This window comes from Struthio camelus, chromosome 1, assembly GCF_040807025.1.
Source record: "Struthio camelus isolate bStrCam1 chromosome 1, bStrCam1.hap1, whole genome shotgun sequence".
Classification (NCBI taxonomy): Eukaryota; Metazoa; Chordata; class Aves; order Struthioniformes; family Struthionidae; genus Struthio; species Struthio camelus.
Genome location: NC_090942.1, coordinates 80,055,700 through 80,079,299, shown reverse-complemented (window position 1 = coordinate 80,079,299; position 23,600 = coordinate 80,055,700). Strand labels below are relative to the sequence as shown.

General features: G+C 40.0%; 1 protein-coding gene across 2 annotated transcripts in view; it reads right to left on the bottom strand.

The window, feature by feature from the left end:
- Positions 1-22,775: 22,775 nt before the first annotated feature.
- The window catches only part of ATXN10 (ataxin 10), a 98,737-nt gene continuing 97,912 nt past the window's right edge, over positions 22,776-23,600 (bottom strand). For both annotated transcript variants that reach the window (XR_011142507.1, XM_068952141.1), the window contains one exon: positions 22,776-23,513. Coding sequence is in view for 1 of the 2 variants with exons in the window: in XM_068952141.1 (XP_068808242.1) it covers positions 23,326-23,513 (188 nt within the window). In the remaining variant the exon portion in view is untranslated. The remainder of the gene's footprint in view (positions 23,514-23,600) is intronic.

Genomic DNA, 23,600 nt, shown 5'->3' with positions numbered 1-23,600 from the left:
GCATCAATGTTGAACCAATCCTGCTTCATTTTGGCAGGCAACCCTTTATTATCGCTCTAAAATGCAAAGTTTGCTCAGAAATGCCATCATGCAATTTGGGTGACAGCCAAGAATTAAAAAAGCCACCTCTAACTGAAAGTTATTAAAAAACGGAATGGACTTTGGAATGGACGTTAAGTTCAGCTACCTAAATCTTACCGAAACATAGCAAACAAGGAGGAGACGGCATGCCACAAGGAGAAGTCTTACACAGGTTGCTTGCCCACTCGACATTTCTTCCATCGATACATTGTCACTCACAGCATATTGATAAGCAAAGCTGTGCCAAGTGCTTTGAGACTTGTTATATTTGCATGCCAATTTCAACTTTAAGTATATTTAACATACATACCTCAAAGAAGAAACACTCCCATGGAAATGTCAGAGTCTATCTCAAAACCCCCAGGCACCTTACAGCTAGGAGGTGATCACTTGCCACAACATAAGTGGGAGTGAGAAAAACTTAAAGACGATTTGAAACAGTTAGCTAGTAACTTTTTAAAAAAGTAATTTACCTTGAATATGCACTCCATTTTCCCCCCATGCTCTAACAGCATGGCAGAGCTCACAGCAACTTTGTGGTGAGTCTCTTCACTTGGAACTCCAAAGGTAGTTGCAAACCCTCACAACGGTTTTTTGCTTTGAGATCCTTTGCATCAATAAGGAAAAAACCCACAAAAACACAAAAAAACCCTAAAATAAACAAAACAAAACAAAAAACAAAAACAGGGCACAATAGCACTATTCTTTTCCACCCCTGCAGCTGATCAAGAGCAAGGATTAGCTTCCTTTCAGAAATCTGCGCTCAGCACCTACAGACCCAAAGAGAAATAATGAAATTTTGCTTCCTGGGGGTTTAAAACATTACTAGGTTTTAAGAACTGAACCAACAGGAGAGGGAAGGTGTTCTCACAACGAAGTGCCTTCCTTACATTCTTTCCCAGCATTCACAGAACAGAAAAAGCAGAATAAAGTGCCTACCCTGCCACACCTGGTCATTATTAATTACACAGTTAATCAAACTGGAAAGGCCACACAAGCCAATTTAAGCAGAAACTTGGACAGAAATCACGCTCTCTTTTTTATACTGTTGATGTTCCACTGCTTTGTACGTCTAGTAAGCCAGAGGCTGTCATTTTCGGTATGCATGGATGGGTAAATGTCAAAACTGACATATTTAAGTTGGGAGGAAGAAAGGTGAGACTTATGCTGAATGGCAGGAGCCAGTTAAAAACTAAACACTTCTCGTATTAAATAGAAAGAAATCAGCTATCTACCTAAACTCTGCTGAGCAGAGCCTGACCCTCCCCTCTATGGAGGGCTTGAATTACAGGATATTTGTTATAACAAACAGAAAATTACTAGGGAACTCAAATCAGATTGGGCAGCATGTTCTCTCTCTCCCGAAGGTGACTGAAGGTGACGTTTTTTCGCCCAATACAAAGGACAACCCTGCTAAGGAAGAATTTACTACTTTTCATGGCCAACCTCCTTTTACTCCCTTGGCCCTCAGGCTAGGATGGTGGTTGTTGTTGTCATGCTGTTCATGGTAACAAAAAAGAGAGGAAATGCTGCCTCCTCCTCACGTAGGGAACCGAAAACAAAAGGGGTTGCATGAGGTGCTGAGATTCTTCAAAAAAGCTGTAGCCAGGGAAAAGGATAGGCCTATCAATGGGAAGAAATACTTTGTACTACACATGAAGAGTCAGCGTATATTGGTGGAGGAAAACGGGGGCTGATCTTTTGCTCCTCTTCACTTGCAAGATGCAGAAATTACAGTGATGCTGTCGCCATCTCTGCAAGGGTCGAGAAAGCCTATCAGCCACAGAGACAAAGAGAGTCTTCTGACTTTCTGCAGGAAGTGCCTTATACTTGGCTCCACCCAGTCTACATCTCTTACCTTCCTCAGTCTCTAAATAATCACATCACGTATTTGGAGAACACTTCCAAATAAGCAACATCAAGGTCATCCCCAGAAGAACTCGGGGGACTTGAGACCTCATGTGCGCCCAGGATTGGTCTAACCCAGCAAGAAGCTGGATTGCCATGGCAGCACAGGGCGTACACTCTCTTCAGGTCTTAGAATTCAGCCTGTCACGTGCCATATTTTTGTGCAGACGAGCAGGTTACGGCCACAATTCTCTTACAAAATGTAAATCAGAAACAAGATTAACAGCATCAGTTGTATTGCAGGAGGGCAAAGCCAGAGAAAAAGAGAACAAACTCTGCGATTACTTGACATGAGGTGGATGAGAAAACAGGTCCAGCTTGGGAGACTGTAAAAGAACAGCATGCTAGGTCAGATTAAACTGTCTAACCCAATACTCTGTCTCTGACGGTACCCAGCAGCGGATGCTTGGAGCAGGTGTATAAGCAACATGTAAAGAATACAATGATCCTCCTGAGGGTATTCCTTCCCAGCTTCCAAGGAATCCATGTTCCTGCTGACATGCTCCATGAGCCCACTTTACCTTTCTGTGCCTACCCTGGCTTGCCCTCTTCTCTCCATACCTCTTCTCCTCAGCTCTTCAGGCTGAAGCACTCCCGAGCCAGGCCTGTCAAGTTGCACATATGAACTGCACCACTACAAATAGGCCCTCATCTTGGACGGCCCTCGACAAGGTCTACAGAAGAAACTGCTTGTTTAAGCGCATCTTAATCTAGAAAAGTCAAATTAAAAAATGGGCAAAACAACTCACATTCTGCTTCTACATGCAAAAATAGAGGGATGACAGGTAGAACCACTCACTGTATAATTCCTCAATTTTTCTACTGAGAAAAACAAAGCAACTGAAAACAATTTTTTTCACCATTTCTCTTTCTTTCTTTTCATACCACATCAGTAACTGCACAAATTCAGCAATTAAGGTGTAATATAGGAGATATAATATAAAAGCTACTGTTGCTGCATTTGCAAGAACTGAACAAACTGATGATCCATTCAAGAGCTAAAATAGCCGAGAGAACTGAGAGGCCAATCACTACCTTCCAAATGCAAATTAAATACACTATAATTATTTTTATCTTCTTACTTACAAATAAGTCAAAGTTTTATTTGAAGGCACGGTTACTCTTAGGAAGTAATGGCCAGTATAAGCCACAACTTTAGTGTAAACTACTTGCTTTCAGATGCATTTGGATACCATTATTAAAAGTGCATATCATACATGATGCGGAAAGGTTAAACAGCTATAACTGAGGAAAAAATCTGGCCTGGTCTCTAAGACAAAGTGATAGAGCTAAAGGGATAGTTAGAGCCATATGAAATACAGTTTTTTTTTTTTTTGGGGGGGGGGGGGGGGTGGCGGGAGGGGGAAGGGAAAGGCATCAAAATCATTAGTTTCCTCGCTTAAACCTCTCACTGAAAATGCACTTTAAAATATGATACTAAACAGCCCAGCCGTAGTCCTGATACAAAATACAGTACTACAGATGACACACTGGGAAAAATAAAACAAAATTAACATACCAATGTTTGTGGCTGGACCACTATACCATTACTGGCATTTTGCTTATGTAGTGATTCCATTGGTGTTTTGCATTACATGGCAAAACCATAGGTTCCCCTTCTAAGAAAAGAATTGCTTAATGTGCCAAATGGTACATCTGGAGGGAAGTACTGCCAGCCTGCAATGATAAAAAATGATGAATCCGATGCCTGCTGGCTAAGTTTCTAGATGATGATGCTCCTCACGATATTTCTATTGAGAAACATATTTTGGTAACGTATTGTCTAAAGCTTTCAGGCCGGGAAGCATCTTTAATCCATTATTCCACATCTTTTTATTTTTTTTGACAAATCCTGTAGCTGCAGGGGAGATGACTGTGGTTTTGGTGAGATAACATTTATTATTTGTGCTTTGCTTTAGCTTTTTAATTAAAATATTCTGTGCCTTCCACTGTCAGAGACACTATCAGCCACAGTATGTGCTTGGTCTTTGAATGAGTAATGTAAAATGAAGCCTTACTAGCGCACATTTAGCATCATATGGTATTTAAGGTCCAGCATATGTACCAGAGAAAACAGACAGTAAGGACCTATTAGATCATTTGTGGCTCATTATAATACAGTTTTCTGAAGAATATTATGCTACCACTGTATAGAGTCTAGGCAGCCATTCCAAGCAATGACTTCTGCTACTTCTTTGGAAGGTTTCTGCACAAATCAAGCTGTTACAGGCAACGAGAATCCTGCAGGGGGACCTCTGCGCCCCTTGTCTACTATAACAAGGCTGCGGGTGGCTAAAAGGCTCTGACTGTGCAACTTCAAGTGGAGACATGAGATGCAATAGAGCTTCATCTGAAGGCTGGAGTTTTATTAGTTTCAAACTATGTCTGCTTTTCAAAAGATGTTTGGTTCCTGACATTTTCCAAGAGGATAAAACAAAACAACTCCCCCTCCCCCAAGCATTTCAGACTCTAGAGGCTCAAGTTCGCATAGAATGATCCAAGCAGTGGTCAGAGCTGCTACACCTTAAGTCCAGTGATCTAAAACAACTTCTGTTGGCACAAGTAACATAACAGAAGTTGGTAAAGATGCTAATGCAGCAAGGCACAGAAGTAATTCATTGTAGGTTCAAGCCACCACCAGATACATCTATCCCAGCGGACAAGAAAGGGATACAAAGACTCCTTGGAACAATGCTCTGCGTTGCTAAAGCTCTGCCAAACCATCTGACTAGACAACTGTACAAATCTTCAGCAGTTTCAGGAGTTGAAGCAGCTCTCTGGTTTTGAGGTTTGTAACAGTCCCTGCATTACAAAAGGCAACCCAAAGAATAAGGATAATTCTTTTCAACTAAAGGGGAATCATTTTCCAACTGAACACTTTCCCTGACTTCATGGTTCTAGGCACGATTTCTAGAGTTTCTGGAAAGAGACCTACATTATAGACCTTCGAGTTTATGGACTATTGCTCTAAAGGCACTTGCAACTGTTCTGCAACAGTCTGTGGACTGTATTAAACACTCAGCAGAGAAAAAAGGTGATACTTTCTCCCAAAGAGCCATTTCACCCCCAAAAGTTCCAGAGAGTAAGGTGAGATAGCTGAGCCCTAAGACAGGGTACTTACTATGGCAATATGAATGCGTCAGGGGTGACCCACAAGTCCATGTGGCAGTGCAGGCACACCACCGGTAAAATACTTGAAATTCTGTAAAACGCTAAGGGTGACTATTGACGGCTCGCGTTGCTAGGTATGGCTGGAAGGGGCAGGTGAGAAAAGATGTACCTTTCAGAATTATGCCATTTGGAAGCCACTGTTATGCACTGAAATTTCTCATCAGTTACAACTAAGACTTTGAGAGACCCAGCTTGATTAGACTGCTTGTTTTGAGTGTCACATATAATGCCGTACTTTGACTGCCTCCATGCAACAGACATCCCTTCAGTTCTGCCAGGAAGACATACTAGTCCAGTCTTTTACTAGGTAATCATCATAGCATTAATGAATACTGAAAATAAGAATTAATCCAGTGCTGACCTCTGTAACAATCTCCCTTCTCTTCTTCCCCACATGGACACATTGCCAGGCATCATGGGAAGCCTCTATGTTTAATAACGTGACTACTGTGGATTGCTTGGACATTTTATCAGTGCCTCCTCACAAACAAATCATGCACTTTAAAAGAAAGCCATGAAGCCTGCAAATAAGTCAAGTTCGGCAAACAGGAGTTTTGTTACTCATCTATCCTCCAAATATAGCGACATTTTTCATCTTACGTATCAGTTCCACTATTTGCTAAAGATCAGAATTTTTACATACCAGGTGGTAGTTTTCAGGATCACTCTCTAGTTCCTTCCTGAAGAAACATGTTTGAAAATTGATCTTATCTAAGTTATTTCCCTCCTCTGACATAGAATATTAATGGGAATTTGAACAAAGAATTCAGAATAGCATGCCTGTCTGCAAGTGGATGAGGAGTGCCTACATTCAGACATAAACTACTAAATTTTTAAAACAGCTTTTGGAGATTGATATCTACAGAGCCTGATGTTATTTGTTTACTTTTAATGTTCAAACCTGTGATACATTCTATTGAACAACCAACTCTGGAATCTTTTCAATGGCATTTAATAGGCATCTCTTATTCTAGCGTCAGACATAACATCTACAAGTATGGCTCTCAAGACTGTATCGTGAATTTCTGCTTTGCTTATTTTTAGGTAGTGAAAACATTGTTGCCTGAAAAATAATGTAATAGCAAAAGAATAAAGTTCACAGTGAAAACAGATGTGGCATAGTTTCATTCTGTGATAATGTAACAGTTCCTTAATATTTAACTTTCATAATAACAGCTACATTAGATACATGCTTTCAGATACATAAACCGTTCCAAGCCTTACTGCCTCACAGACGGTGGATGCAAAGATTAAGTGACTGGCCGAAAGTAACACAGGAAGTCTGTGGCAAAGCCAAGAACCAATCCAAGAACTCCCGATTTCTATCCCCCGTCTGAACCACGAGACTATTGCCTTCCAACTGGCGTTATTATTTAGTACCTGTGTATGTTGTTTTCATCATGCTCTGTTAAAAGAGTTCTCAATACAAACCCCCAAATACGGTCCAGGAGTCCCTTCTCCACCTTCGCTCCCAAACACACAGCACTGACAGCCCACCTTTCTCCAGTCCTACAAACACATCCCCATAGACAACCCACCTTCCCCCCTGCTTCCTCCCGACCTCTTGAACAGCTCTACTTCGCGATCCATTTGCTAAATCTTGCAGAATAGCTGCTGACCTCTCTAAGTATCATACATGAGGCATCTCTGTCCATTAGCAGCTACTCACGGCTTGGAGACCCTTTTCCTAGCTGGTTCTGGGACAGGTGGTCCACACTCACCTTGGTGCCCAGCAACTTCATCCAGCCGCGTCTGGCTGCAATAGGGGGCTGCTGATGCAGTAAATCTCTTCCTGAAATCTTAATGACAAATACATTTTCACAGAACTTAAATTCCAGGCAAGAAAATCCCAAAGCCTTCACATTTTACTTGGTGAGTACATGGAAAATGAGAGACTGTAAGGGAAGGATTCAGAAAAAACACAACAAGTAGTTAACCACTTAATGTTACTCCCTGTCAATGGGAAATAAATACCAGATATTTGCGTCTTTGAAAGCCTCCCTGAAGTGACTTCTCTAGAACTTCAAAGGAAGCACCAGAAATAAAATTCAGGAATTCCATACCATCTTACCCTGGCATTGATCATTGCATAATAGCTTTCTGCACCTCATATTCCAAACATGGAGTGCTTTAGAGTCTTTCTAAGTGAAAAGGAATTGTAGCAGTTCAGAAGCCATGAAATCCAGCTTCCATAAATGTGCGAGAAGTGCCGAAGGAGAAAATAAAATAAACCTTTAAAATGTTTGTGTAGAGAAATAAATGAATATGTAAGGCTATAGTGCATATAGAAACGTTTCAAAAAAATTGCAATTAGGTCCCTTTAAAAAATTCCTCAATGTACACAAACACACACACGTTGTTCACCGTTCCATAAACCAGTTCATTCAGATTTGTTTCTATTAACCAGATTCCTTAACTTACAGTGGCCTGAGGATGAAAAGCTGGATTCTGTCAATGAATGGCAGACAACTTGTGATTAAAAAAAGATTTTTGGAACTAAGAGTTTCCTGACTAACCATGGAAAAACACTTATTGATCATTCTAGTTCTGTGTCTTCCCATTCCTGAAAGAAAGCACATAAAAAAAACATGCATTTGTTTACGCCAGTTAGAAAGGAAGTGGTAGAAAGAATGACTCTAACACTGTCCTATTCAAAATTATTTCCTGGCTCTCTCAGCAGCTACCAACACTTGAACTGAATCTGTGTAAAGTGTACCTTCGCTAAACTTCTCAAAAAAATTTGAAATCTTTGTATAGATCCATTAGGACTTAATTTTGTTCAGAAATAGCTAAGAACGCCACCATCTCTCTCTTAATCCACCAGAAGAAGCTAGTAAAAGCTATCTGAATTTATATTTGTATCCCATCAGCATCAACAGAAACACGCTCCTAAGGAATCTCAGAACTACAGAGGTTATGCCATGGGCAGCTTGTAATAATACTAACAGCTTATGCTCCCCTTCTCCAGTGCGACCAGTACCCATAGAAAAGTAAGGAAGCTGTGGAACAGCGATGACAGCCCAATGTAAAAGAGCACAATGTAAAGAGATTTACCTTACAGTGATCATCTGTCAACATTTTAGTTACGCCTTTCAATATCAAAGCATTTGCCATATTCTTCGTACTACAGACATATCAATGCTGAGGAAATACTATTCTAAGACTAGTAAGTTAGTCTAAGGGTGACCATGTAGAAACAACGGAATACCTTACTCACGCTACCAATCAATTGTTGTACAACAAGGAAAACAAGCTTGCATTCTTCCTAACACTGTAAAATGGAAACAACCAGGTCTGGTGCAGAGACTCACGTTACTAATTCAATCAGTCATCCCTGGAAGACCCTCTATCACTGGCAGGTTACCTCCATGCGCCACACTGTATCTGACCATTTATTCCAGGGAGCATTGGGCAGTCTGTGCATGCTGAACTCCAGTGCGTAGTAAGGTCCAAAACAGCACACTCCTAAATAGACAGCGCCTCAGATGCTCTGGTCATGATTAAAATGAGAACGGACAAGAAGCTGAACATTTTCTGTGAGGGCTCCTTGGGTAACAATTCATACAACTCTTCATCGGATTTGTGACCCCATTAACTTTGTTATCTCCACAGTAAGCCAGGATTTATTTTTCTAGGGAGTGCTAGGAAATAGCAGGATATTAGCAAACGAAACAGAAGGTACCTGTTTCGTATCCTGTGCCTGAGAGTTGCTATTTTTGTGGGTTGGGACAGTTTAATCTAGGATTTGCCTTAAAAGAAAGAGGGGGAAAAAAAGGATAATAAATAAAAGGAGGTATGCGACTGCGAGGGAGGAAGCCTTGGGGTCCAGCACTTGGACGAATTGTGAATGATCAGCAGAGTGGGCTTTCAAGGAGAAGCAACACTTATCTTCCCTTCATACCAGCCTCTACACAATCCTCCTCTCATCTCCAACACATTCTTCACAGCAACAAAGCGTCCTTGGCATGACCCACGTTTCTAGCTAGTAAATTCCTCCTTTGTCCCCCCCATTCCCTCAGAAGGCATCAGTTTTCTATTTTAAAAATATCTGGTCACCCTATCTCAGCTGCATTATAAACAAAGACAAACAAAACAACCCAAAAGAGTTTTTAGTGTGTGGAACAAGAACAAAACACTTCAAACCCAAAGAAGTTTCCAATAAGTCACTCATTGAAATTCAGGAAGAAAAAACCCCAAAGGGTAAAAATACCCCCACGTATCCAAGTTCTCTGAGGCCATTTCTTTCCCTCATCTGTGTTCCATCATCTTCTTCCTTATCCAAAAAAGTTGTGGTGTCCGTGGGAGTATGAAAAAACATTGGTGTGACCACCAAAAGGAACTCTCTGTCTGGCAGCATAAAGCCACGCGTTATCCAGTCTCCAGGAACTCAGTCTTGCTTCGACAGTCATAAATATTCTCTGATGACAAAGCAAAGGGTAATCATTCATCCAGACTGAATAATACTTTAAAACCTTGAAAAGTACACTGGGATCTGTGCTCTGTTCCCAGGCAGAATGTAAGATCCATGGGAAACACCCTCTGATTGGCCTTGCATGTGCATTACAGACAGCAGGACACCCGGAATTGCTCACATCCAGCCTTTAGGCAACCCAGGCAGGAAAGATTTCTTTGCTTCTGTTTCAAAGACAGCAACCCACCTGATGATCACTAAATTTATCTGAGAATGCTATGGATCTTTAAAGTCCTCTCAATTCCCCCCTTTTTAGAATACTTTATTCCTCCTTGTTAGCCTCATCCTATCTTGACTATTTATAGGAAACAAGTCATCACGCTACGTAGATGCAGTTTCACAGGGTAACAAATTAAAATACTTTATCCGTGAGAGCAATCAGCCTTGACTACATCACTAAATGATACACATATATAGACTAAAGCTGAAGAAAGCATCCAAGCACTGGCTATCTGACCAATGATAGTTAGTCTATACTATTAAATGGTACCAGAAAGTGACCCAGGAAGTCAGGTCACTTTTTTAGATTTACACTTTCTTTGGAAATGTTCAAGATCTTATACAATCCTTTTTTAAAGAAGAGAGAGGGAAAAAAAAGACTCGTCGCAATTTAACTGTACACTGTACTGCATAAATAGAGATCTAATTTTCAGGAGAGGGTTACATTTGACAGCTTCCTGAATAAATATTCTGCTTGTGCAAATGGTAGTTTCTTGAAATGATCAGTAATGTAAGCCATAAAAAGTCTTGGCAAAATTATTGATGAGAACATTATCTTCATGACCAGCTCTCACGTAGCCAGGAAAAAAGAGAGATCTAAAAGTAACTCAGTCTCCTCGTTTGGCCTCCCTTTCCATCCCCCATCATAGAATTTAATAATATGTTTACCAATTAATAAAAAATAACTTCCCACTTACCTGTATATCTTCTCCTTTTCTGGTAGTCTTTTAAATTTAGCATTGCCAAGCAAGGTACAAACATGCAATAAAACTGACCTGGTTATTAGTCAGTGCAGTTTTAGAATTATATTTACATTTCTTCCTTTGAGAATGTAACTGATTGTTGACATAATGCAGGCCAAGCATGCATTTATGGTGCATGATATCATTGTGTGGCTAATAGAGGGAGTTTACTTATTCCACAGATGACTGCCACAAGAGAATGTAATTGCTCAATAATGTGTCGATGTGCCCACGGGAAGGATTTAAGTCATTTGAGACCTGCATTGGTAACTTGCCAGAGACCCCAACACTACACCCAATTTGCATGAGGATGGAGGAACTGTAGCCATCTTCCTCAAAAAGGATAAATGGAGTGAGGGAGGAAGCCATGAAAAGCCCCAAAGGCACCCAAAATCCAAAAACCGGTTAGACTTTCAGCTAATTTGAATAATGTGGAGGCTTAGTGATTAAAAAACCCCCAAAACAAAACAAAAAACAACAAAACACTAAGCTTTTAACTTTCTGATTTAAGAGAAAGATTGAGGAAAAAACTTTAGGTAAAACCAAAAATGAATTTCCATTTTCCTTTTTCCTTCTTAAAGGAGTTCCACGGGGTGGAGGGTTGTGCCAACCTGCCAAAACATGTAAATATCTGCTCATAAAAACTGACTATGACATGCTACTTCAAAAAAAAGAAATAAAACATATTTACAAGAAAATTGAACACAACTAGAAGTGAAAACTAGAAAGCCAGGCATGGGAAAATAAAAGCTGTGAGAGTATGGAACTTTTAAGAGGACAAGTCCACATGAACACAGAAACCAAAACTCTAGTATGTAGATGAATTGCATTAGGAAGAAATTATCTCACTAAGAATTAAAGGCTTGAAACATAGATGCAACACCTGACTGAAAAACTGTCTTTGAAGAATGAAATCTTTTTAACCTCTGCATGATGGCTTTTTTTTTTGCATGTTACAGCAGAACTTCTGACTGATTAAATACTAGTGTGAGACAAAGACCAGCTGAAGCAGAGTTAAGAGCTCACAGTATTGCAAACCAAATAGCACAATGTAGGATCAACTCAATAAATCAGCATAGTATTTCCCATACTTCTCAAGGATGCAGAGTCGCAGGACTAGATTCAGCTTGGTGCACACCTAGCTTTAAGTACCTAACTTCTTCCCTCCTCCTACTGATTTTGAGGAGGCTACCCAAATGCTTGAACTTTGGGTACATGCATAAACAAAATCTAGGTCAATGAAAAGCTTGATTAGAAACTGGTCTTCGGAGGTGCTGAGAAGCTATTCAAACCAATGGGAACGGCAACTTTCCCCAGTGATCAGACCCGTAAGAATATAGAGACTCTGAGGTTAAGAAGAAAATGACCAAATAGTCCTGACTGGCTAGGGCAGTCCTGGAATTTAGAGCCTGTCCCAGTGCATGACAAGAGGATTTCTCCTGGATTTTCAAAATGGTTAATGGGATTTTTTTGGTCTACTCTTTCTCAAGGCACAGCTCAAAGACTTGCCCATTTTTAGCACAAAAGGGTTCAACCCCAACCCCCACATTAAGTCCAATAATCTGATTCAGTAAGGTGTATCCTATCACGATGTGATTCCTAGCTCAGGGCTTGCGCCCCAATGCAACCTAATCCATGAAAAAAAGTCATCCTACACTAGTTCTGCTGTTTTCAGTTTGGTTTTTCAAACGGATCCTTTCCCCAGTCCCTCTCTTTACCCCTTCTCCCCCCCCCCCCCGCCCCATCTAATTTTTCCCATTTTCAAGTAACATTTAGAAATCTGCCCAATGGCAGGTGGGTGGAGGCGCTCCAGATACTATGTTTATTGGTAGCCCAGCAGTTATTTGTGGTTGACTTTTTGGTTGCCCACAGGAATTTCCAGGGTGGTGTAAATAGACAGATGTGGGCTCTTCCTGCTATATAGATCACACCATAGAGAGATATCAAAGGAAAAAATAAATCTATGAATACTGCACTACTGGCAGCATTTCAAGCTCAGAACTTTATAAAAAGGGGCCTTTGAATTTATTATTTTAATTGTTGGGTATGGACATTTAGACCATCAGATAGTTTCTCACTTAAGAGTTGATATCAAAACATCACATGCAAGTTTTCAATACTCAGAACTTCATACAAACTAAGTGAAAGTGGGCTTAAATACTAAGAACTCAAAGTTTCTCACACCCTGACAGCATTTCTCTAATCTGAAACGCTGCAACTTTGCTTACCTTCTTTTCCTAGGTATCATATTGGTTGGCACTTACTTTAGTGAGGCCTCATACCATCTCTTCCAGGATCCTTTGCCATTTTAACATTGTGAAATTAAAGGGGAGGGCTTCATGAGAGACAAGGCAGACCTTTTTGCTGGTATACGTTAGTAAAGCTCTATTGATCTCAGCAAAGCCAGGCTAATTCATATTAACTGAGGAATTGCTCCTCCTTTCTTCCCCCTCCCTCCCCCAATGTACTATTACCCAAAAAGTATTTTTGCCATGTGATCTTTGTGTGTCATGTGCTCATATGACAGACACATAACGGCATTCCTTCCCTTGAAGCAAGCAGAACATGGATAAAATCATAATGTTAACCTAACAGGGCAACTTGCTAATCTTACTCTGGAATTGCCAGCTCAAACTCTTCTGTCATCCCTTGTTTTTTCAGGAGGATTTGTATACATTTCTGTCGTTTTGTTTTAGCACATGGCAGGTTACAGAAGAGCTTTGATTCATGGCTGGACATAGATTATTTTAAGCAGAAGGAAAAAGGAATCTTGGTTTTAGCTTATCATTGCACTGCCATCCTTGCAGTTGCAGTCTCAGCTCATCTAACCCTTGTTTGGTAATGCCTTGAAGAAGAATTTGACCTGAGCAGGAAGAAATAGTGATTGCCTCACTCCTAGGGCTTTGGTTTGTTTGGAGGCCTCCTTCCTGCTACTCTTGTGGCAACAAAACTGGGATTGGCCTTGCCAACTGCTTCCACTTCAGTTCTTTCCAACTCCTTCCTTCATGACAGAAAAGCATGATTTGTTTCAATAAAATCATTGGTATTTACAAAACTTTGTCTCCTCCAGACTTCCAATCCTTCTAACACGAACAGCTAGTTGAAGAGGCATTTTCAGGGCAGCCAGCGTACTGTACTGCTTCCTGCATAAGCTTTTAAGAGTGGATGCGCTAACACTGCCAGTTCCTAGCCCTACTGGTTATGCATCTGTTTCACAACAAAGGCGAATCACTTCAGCCACCTTCTTGGTTTAATGCACTTCTCCCAACCTGGAAACAGTAACTATTGTTGTGGTTTTTTTTCTGACTGCCCGAGATATCAGCCAATGTAGGATACTGCTCATAGACCCTTCCACTCACCTCAAAAGAGTTAATTTCCTAAGCTTCTCAGAAAGGTAAGAGAAAGTCCTGACCTAGGCTTCCTTTTGCTTCTGCTTGCCCTGTTGCCAGCTAGAGTTGTATCACTCTTCCACCTGCTTCCCTGTTTCCCCCTGCTGGCTAAAAAAACATATTCCAAAAAGATATACAACGCATATTCAGTCCCATTAAAGTCTGATCTAATCCTCTATCAGTGCATGAATAGAAACAACGAAATGGCAGTCAACCTAACTAGTTACTTAAAAGCATGTAGCATGATGATATCTGTAATCTGCACTACAAATTCCAAAAGCCTTGACCGACCCTGTTCTCCTTCTTAAAAGGCAACATGTAAATGCCACATTGTACAGATTCTTCTTTACTCTCCTACCAATACTAGGAATCGAAATCTTAAAAGTCATTTACTTTTTTCTACTTATGCTCTTCACTTCAGTAATTTTTCTCAGGTTAGAGAAGAAAAACTAATTAGGTCACTGTTGCTACCTTCAATTTCAGCTTTCATATTTGGGTTGCAAATACTTCCGAGGGAATGTTTATCTTTGCAGAAACCACTATTAACATTAAAACTTGAGGGGAAAAAATTCAGAGACACGTTTCTACAGGGCTTATTTTAGTATTTGGGAGGAAAAATACTGTATTTTGGTTAGAACTGTGTTACTGTTGTTCCCGTATGTGGAATTCTGAATATGCATACTGAATTCCACATTTCCAGAAAGCAACTGCCTTCAGGTAAAAAATGTTGCAAACCACATTTATTCCAGCTTCTTTACATATTGACAACTTTCATGATCTTGCTAACGGATTATGGCAAACAGACTTATGGGTCAACCCCAGAACCTTACTACCAGGAGAGGAATCCTCTCTGTATGCCCTGGGATCCATTTACACATCTATCAAGAATATAAACGTGAATATAAATCCTCACACTTTCCAAATAGCTACATTTTGTTTTCACTTCAGAACAGAACGAAATCTCTTGCAGGGATAAAATGTAAAAACGCTTCAGAAAGAGATGACTGCAGAAAGATGGGGATAGACCGGACATTGTTTTGCAACTGACAGCTACCACTAGTGCACTGCTGCGATGAAACAGGCTTAAATGCCAGTAATCCTGTTTGTGGGAGATGCAGCATGGGGGGTTAGCAGAGTAACCTATTTGCTAAAGGGGCCACAGGGAAGTTCAACTGCCAGGTATGGAGAAGCCACAGAACCCAGGAATCCACAATCTACAGAGGACAAAGCAAAACAGAAACAAGACAGCGACAAGGCCGACAGACTGATACTGTGGGAGTGAGAAAGGTTTCAGCCTCTTGGGGCACCGGGGGGGGGCAGTGATGGTGGTGGCAACTACACACACACACAATCCAGACAGTGTCAGAAACAAGCTTCTGCCGTAAGATTAAGAGCAGGGTGCCTCAGCCGTTTTGGAGAGAGAGACCACCTCTAACAGCAAGAAGAGAGTTCAATGGCTAATTCAGTCCCTTGCCTCACTACTGACACTGCCAACAAGGCTGCTAATTAGTACTAACTGCGATGGTGGTTTCTGTGATGTGGACAGCTGCTTGCGAAAAGCTGGACTGAGACCACCAACTCACTTCAGACAGGCCACTAAACAGCCATCTGAGGGTAACCACTAGGTCGCTAGCAACTTGGGTTAGATTCAAACTAGTGACTTCGAGGTGAAAAGGCTCCATATTCAATTACCAGTCCCCTGAGTCATCCCATCCACCCTCTATAGTTATTTCAAAGTGCTTTGGTAAGCAATATCTGAGGACATTACATGTGTTCAAAATGCTAAAAATACATGTCTAAGAGGGCAGGCAAAAGATCAAATCACCCAAAAGTAAATTTTCCTGTCCTTCTTTCTGTTCAGAGGGAGGGAGGGAGAGAGAGAGAGAGAGAGAGAGAGAGAGAGAGAGAGAGAGAGAGAGAGAAAGAGAGAACCTTAACACTAACAAACAGTTTGTTTCTTAAGAGATGCCTTCCCCCTCCCCTTTGCTGTCTCCGTTGATTTCTAGCAGGTATCTTTAAAATACTAAGAATAAAGAAACAGGACCTAAAAAAATAAATTACCCTTTTATCTTCTAAACAGCCAAATTATTAGCAGAAAGAAGGAAAAAGTACTCAAGGGTGGGGATGTGAGAAGGGGAGGAGGAATAAAACAAAATGCTAAAAGATGATCTAAAACAAAGGCCAGCACTGAAAACGACACCTCCCAGGGCTTCTCAAACTTGCACATTTGTTTGAAGAGGTGACGCTGCCCTCTGGTACCCTGGATCATGGTATTTTCAATGCAGCTCCAGCGCTCCAGCAATCTATTTTTGTCACCTATCCTGGGATCTGACAACTCTCACCAGGGGCTCAGTTAAACAAGCCTGCAGTTTTTAAACAAAGTGGATTTTAATTGAGAAGCACCTGTGGAGAGACAGTCTACTGGCATTATTAAAAAGGAAATTTGTCCCAGTGAATCACAGAGGCAGGGGGTGGGGGAGTGAGCCAGGAGGGGGTTTCCAAGCATACGTCATACCTGCAGCACACTACTATTCCTTTCATAAAACTCCCTTGAAGAAATGTGTAGGATTTGACTGCACCCCATGAAGAGTGTTTTTCCCAACAAGCTGTTCCCAGGGCGTTGAAAAGCTATCATTCATAAAAAATTATTGAGGGGGAAGGAGGTAGCAAAGGGGAGTTCAGAAGGCCAGGGATGCCAGTGGAAAGCACAGAATGAGACCCTGTGTAAAGCACGCACCTGTTTATGGCCACCATAATAGCTTAACTAAAAAGCTTAAAGTTCCTAACGGGGGGGGGGGGGGGGGGGGAGAGAGAAGGGGAGAAAGAGGGAAAACAAAATGAAAGCTTGTTCTGATATCAAAATACGCTTTAACCCATGGAGTGCAGGCTCACAATGCATGGCTGCAATTTATAATGAGGTACGGACAGTGCAAAACATACAGAATTAAGGGGGACCCTCTTTAAACACATTTTTTTGAACAAGCATCACTTTATAAAGCATGTGGCTAAAACAACTGCATACTAATATTTAGCGTTGGCCCAGAGAGCAGCTGAGTCGAGGAAGTAAGTGCCAAGGCTTGTCTCAACTGCGTAACAAACAACTCCTGCACAAGGAATACAGCACAAGGCTCTGATCTTCCAGCGTGAAACCACTTCAGGCTCTCCTGACAGGGTATGATCAGTTTTGTTCACTCTTTCCACTGTTCTTCCCAAGCATTGCTCTACTTAAATTCAGTATTATTTCCAAACATTAGTCAAAACAAAATCTTTTCAGAAATTACTGGGAAGGAGTCATCCCTTACTGTTTAGCTTGTGGGGCTCTGAATTATATCAGTCATTAGTCCCCAAAAAGTCCTTTGCCAAGAACGCTTACCTTCTCCAACTCTTCTCTAAAATCCACACGCACTAGTTTCATAACCTGTTCCCAGAAAAATGTAACAAACAACACATTACTTTGAAGTTGTTGTATTTACATTTAAAACATCCAATGCATAAAGAATTGATCACGAAACCCCAATAAAATGCTTACATAGGCATACATTAAATTGCTCACAAAGAACAGATTAAAAAAAAAGGTATGTAATAATAGAGGTATTCAGCTTTACAATAAATAAAATTTCAAAACTCTGATAGCCCAAGTTAACAACTGTAAATTCCCTCTATGCCTAGAATTAGGACTTGATTTTTAAGATAAATTACATTATTCATATCTTCTTCCCCTTTTTTCTCCTTAACCTTACCTGCACCTGTGTTGTAAACATAACCTGTTTTTTCTGACTGAGTGGTCAATCGTAAAATAGCTATCATCACTACCATTAGTCATCTGTATGCTTCAGAGGTAACACAACTATTAAAAGTGCCTGGTTCAGTTCACACACTTCAGAGGTATTTTGAGATGTGTTGTAAGCAACATAGATTTGGGCATACTTTCATCGTATTTTCATAACCCCAAGACAAGAACCTCTTAAAAAGAAAAGAAAAGAAAAAATCACCAGAAAAGTACATTAGAGATTGGACTGATCATCTTATAACAGATATCGACTAGGAACATATGTCAAAAAGTTTTAAGATATTCAGCACTCTCTTGAATTATTAACAACAACAACCACCACCACCACCCAAAACCAAAGACGTTACAGAATAACTCCACAAGTGGACAGATGTACTGAAGTACTTCTTAAATGACATGACGTTTAAACATGACCAAGTGCAAATTACAGCCGGTCTTACAAATGGAGATCCAGTGATGTCTCTCTGACATACGTAGTACATGAAGCTTTAGCTGAGCTTCTGAACTAACTAGGATGGGACAAGGCATGCAGTAAAAGGCAGATGGGGTTAATTTTAAAGGTGCTTGACCTCCACCTGGCTTTACCTCCGGCTGTTTCCTTTCCTATAAAACAACGTATTAAAAATAAGAATTCTGTGACTTCAATACGACTGTATTTTCTGAATTAAGCACTGCTGTTAGGACAAGCTGCAAGATTACAGAAAGTACTACGCCAGATAGGAGTGTCCTTTGTTCTGATAATGCAATTAAAAGAAGTATATAGCCAACCCTGTCCAAGATGAATTTGGGGTGAAATTAGACATTGCTTTGATCTTACTCTTGAGAAGGGAGGCTCTTCCTAAAGGATGCTTTTTGGAGGGCAAACTTCTGCAACCGTCTGAGTGTCTGTAAGGAATGATGCAAAACAATCATACTCCCTGATCCGATTTACAAACGGACCGAAAATGCGTTGTCCTCCCCCACCCCCTACCCCATCTTCTAGCTCTCCTCTCTTGGTCATGAGCTACTCCCTTTGCTGCCCCTCACCCTTTGAGATTCATTTTTATTTGTTGCTGCTATGCCTGATCTGAGTAGTTCCTTATTCCACATTAGATGAAAACCAGCAGGGAGGCTCAGAAAGTGCAGCTTTTGATTTCTGCTGCTGGCAGCGCACTAGTCAGGAGCAATAGCTCTTGAAACTGTCCTGCACAGACCCTGGATTCACGACTGGAACAAAGACAACGCAAAAGGAAAATTCAGCAGATTTAGTAGCTCAGATCGTTCAAGTCTCTACTGAGCATGCATGAACTACAGTTTTCCAGAGCTTACAACGTGGCCATATCTGGACTGGATTATGACAGAAGCAGAAGGCATAGCCCTCATTTAAATCTGGAATGGTTAATCTTTTCAAAAATGATTTCTACCCACATATGCAAAAACAGTGCCAGTTTCTTATCCTCATGAATTACTGGATCTTATCAGAAATTTCTGAATCACTGTGAGAGAAATTTCCCATAAAGAAACCAATTACGCCTGAAGCGGACATGCAGCATGGAAAATTTCCACTCGAACGGTTACAGTTTGGCCAAACTACAAGCAACTGGAACTGGCTCGTAACATGGAAAGCGTTATCTAACCCTAAATACGGACACTGCTAACTGGTCTGCCCATAAACAATAACAAGGACAAACTAAATACCTTCCACATCTAACACTGTTGGAAAACATTTGCCTTTGGGTATACTTAAAAAGCAGCACATGTATTTTCACCTCAATGTGCTGCAAAGTGCTTCTAAAAGAAATTAGAAAAACAGTGGCAATTAAGGTATGTAACTGCTTTACATTTTAGGCACACTAAAGATTTGTAAAACTCATCTTAAAAGCAATGCACAGTTTTATCAGAACCTTGGACAGCACTGAAGGGACTCAACAAATTTGGCATTTTACCTCAGCGGCTACAGACACTCACACTCCCGTACTACAGACGCTCTGCATACCGAGTATGGAGCACACTTTCCCCTGCTGCTCCCCTGGCTGTCAATGCAACCTTCAAATACCAAAATGATGTATATCCCATAAAGAAATCTTAGGGATTTTAAGAAGGAAGTGAAAGTGGAAGCATAAAACCTTTACTTTGGGGTTATTCTGCACTACTTTGCATTTTAAGAACCCCCTCCCCCCGACCCCCCACAACATTTAATATGAAGGAGTCAGAGTATGGTAAGAAGACAAAATTCTAAGTCAATCTAACTATGATATAGATAAAGAAAGGTACAAAGAAAGGTTTCAAACAGCTTTAAGAGGGAGCAGAAACAACATTTTTTATCGCTTTTTCAGAAACAAGGGGAATTTTTTGGAAGTCTCACTAGTCACACACTCATAAAACCCCCAAAATATGAAACCAACTGCTAAATAAAGATGAATTCAGCATTAACTGCCTGGAAATTTTTTTTTTGTTGGTTGTATTTAAAAATATGTATTTTAAATGTACTTTAGGCAAAACATAAACTCACGTTATTAGGAGAAGCAGGAAAAATTCAGAGCTTTGAAAATATTTAAACTTATTCCTCACAATTTGCAAGAAAGTTTTTTAAAATTCCTCCACTCCTGACGAAAATCCAACGCCCTGTTTGCTTTTAATAAAAAATAGACCTTAAAAAAGATCTGATCACTATTGTTTGCAAGCACTTGAAAGCAATAAGATGGTCGCAAGACTTGAGCTGACTGTTCTGCCTCTTTACAAACTCAATAAACCTTGCTTTTTATGACTGATTGTTGTGCTGTATTAATCCCCTAGCATATAAAACAAGCCTATTGGAGACTGGGACTCCACTGGGGGAGGACAGGGAAGCTGTTGTGTTCTGAGAACTAATCCATCTAGGAAAATCAAAAGCCAGCCACTCACAATACAGTAATCAGTTATGTTCTCCACTGTGAAAGCTCCACATTTCCCATTTAGAAAACACAACTATTTATCTATTATGTACTGAAACATACACACAAAAACCCTTTTATTTATCTGTGTGTGTTTCTGTTTTGCTTATTATTTATGGGTTTGTGTGTAGTCCATTGGTGGGTGCATAACCATCAAGTTAAAAAACAAAAACAAAAAAACCCACCTGTCTATTCCAAACTGGTTAAAAGGAAAAAGGGACTCCCACTGCTTTTTCCTCAACCAAAGTTCTTTCCGGATTTGCTTTGTGAACAAGATTTTAACTCTTTATTACCCTAAATAAAAGGAAATTTGTTGCCATTTTTCCTTAGAAAGAAACTTTGTTAAATCATCTAACATCAGTTTCCAAAATAGCACTGCTAAAATAAAAAAAATATTTGAGGTGTTAGAATTGCTCAATTGAAAATTCCTTCATTTCTAGGTTCCATTTCTATGATTTGATCATCCTTTGTTAATAAAAGCTTAAGTTTTTTTTCAGATTGAATGATGTAGCCTTCCAAATAGAATAAAGGATAACGATGGATAACTTTTTTTTTCTTTTTGACTCAAATTCTTTTTCTTTTGACTGTCTTTCAGGAGCTAGAAATATGAATTTTCAGTTCAGTGTTGTGAAGGGAAAGATTAAGAACCAAACAAACTCAGCTCTAAATCTTGTGTGACATGGCAATTCAATGGCTAAATGAATTCTGGCCCACATGGAAGAATTAAGGCTTATGGAAATCATTGTGAAATCACAGTCTGAAAAAGCATATGCTCAAGGAGAACCAAAAACATGTATATCCTTTTTCATTCAGCTAGTAGAAGGTGCCTACCTGTATAACAAATGAACTGATAAACTGGCACTTAAACACAACAATTTTTAACATCCTCTAAAACATTCCTGTGGAGTCATTAAAAAAAAACAAAGAAAACATTTTGCATATATTCATATTTATTCTTCTTTAAAATAAAGAATACTTTTCTCCTCCATTTCTTTAAAAATTAAGACATCACTAAAAGCAACAAAAGGAATAGTTCGTTTTTGTCCACACTGTCATGATACCTTCATAGCAATACTTGCTTTCCTTAATAAAAGGCTAAGGACTTTCCAGTTTTATATCATTGCCTTTAAAATCCAAAGGTGAATAAAATCCGAGGAGGTCAACTCAATAGTCCCACTTGGTTAGCATGGTAGATACAGAGGTCTTATGGTTAAACTGAAATATCTTAATTGTCTGGGTATGCCCCAAAACAGTTTTAAGCGTTACTATGCATTTCTCATAGTTTAAAGTACCATGTTCTTTTTTCTATTTTTAAGTCAAGAAAGGAACTTGAGAAGCACAAGCACTGGCACATGGCTGAGTGGGTCTTACAAGTAGTTTTAGGACATAAACTTGTGTTTCCAATTAAAATGGAATAAATGACAACACCACGAACAACCTAACTTTAGTGGGATCCTTCTGTCAGACAGAACTAAAGAGAACCCAATGAAAGCAATGATATACAAGAGCCAATAATATTAACATTTGAGCTGTAATTTTTGCTCCGTTTCAGGCATGGAGGATTACATTTCTCGACTGCTAAGGCAACAGTATGGCACGCAGGGAGTTAACCGTGAACTCTTCCCCCCCCCCCCCCCCCTTTCTCCCCCCCATCTCATTCATGCCACATTCCACAGTGGCAGGGTCCAACAACAATATAGGAGGGTCCCCAAAATGAAGAGGCAGGGCCTTCCATTCTTCTGCCTCTCTTGAATTAATTAACTGGAAATGAGTTTTGTCAATGTTTTGGAAAGGCAGAGGGGTGAAAAGAAACTGCTAGAATTAATCACAGTGAGAAACTACCTCTTCAGCAGTCTGCCAGAGTTCAGAAAACCCATGAGAAGTGCAAAATAAAAGGAAAGTGGGCTGACTTACCATCCCAAGGAACAAATAAAATTCAAACAAACACCCAAGTCTCCAAAACAGAGACATGCCCCAGCGCAAAGGAATGTAGCATCTGTTGCCACAACAGCTTCAGCTTTGTTTTTAATATACTTGTCCTGAAGATTGAAAGGTAACAAGGTAAAAAAGACAATTTACTAATAATTTAAATACACAGAAGCCATATTGTGTGTTTAATTCAGTAAATATTCATGTACATCCAATATTTCACTGCTCTTCATGTAAGTACAGATACTTAAGCACCATGACTGAAAACTAACAACTTTCATTGTTTAGTCCTGACTCAATACAGATCTTTTAAATGAAGAAGTCATACTGCAGAGAAGTTATATCTCTTTGTTGTGTTTTGAATGATAATCATCTTCAGGTTCAGCAACGGAAACTGGTAACAACTCAATACTATGCTAGATGCATGTTGTTTTTTTTTTTTTAACTAATGAAACCAGAAAACAATGAAATTTAACCTATCCGAAAAGGGTTTTTTTCATTAGCTAATTAACCTAAGTAGTTACAAAATTTATAGGTGCCCATTTGTTTATAACAGTGAAGGAGAAGTATTATTTGGCAGTTTTTCTGAGAAAAACACAATATTTCCAGCAGACTGGAACTCAAATTGAAGAGAACTTGATTGCCTTACAAAGCAAAATATGACAAAGGAGAAATGTTCTTTTAGTGATTTTGACTGATCCTATTTGGTTTTTCATGAAGGCTTTTTTCTAACACATCTCAGAACTAACTTGTCATCTTGTTTCTCTATCTTTAGACCCATACTGTCAAGGAGAGAACTGTCTGCCAGCCCTCGCTCCTCCATCTGGGCAATAAGCTGTTGGTTTCTCTCATTTTGTTCAGTGAGATTTCGGATAGCATATACTGCCCACTGGTTCACAACTGTTGCACAAAGTTAAGGATTTTTTTTGGAAAACGTAACAACGCTGAGTTTACTTTGTTAACACCCTCCCCTCCCTCCCCAGCCCC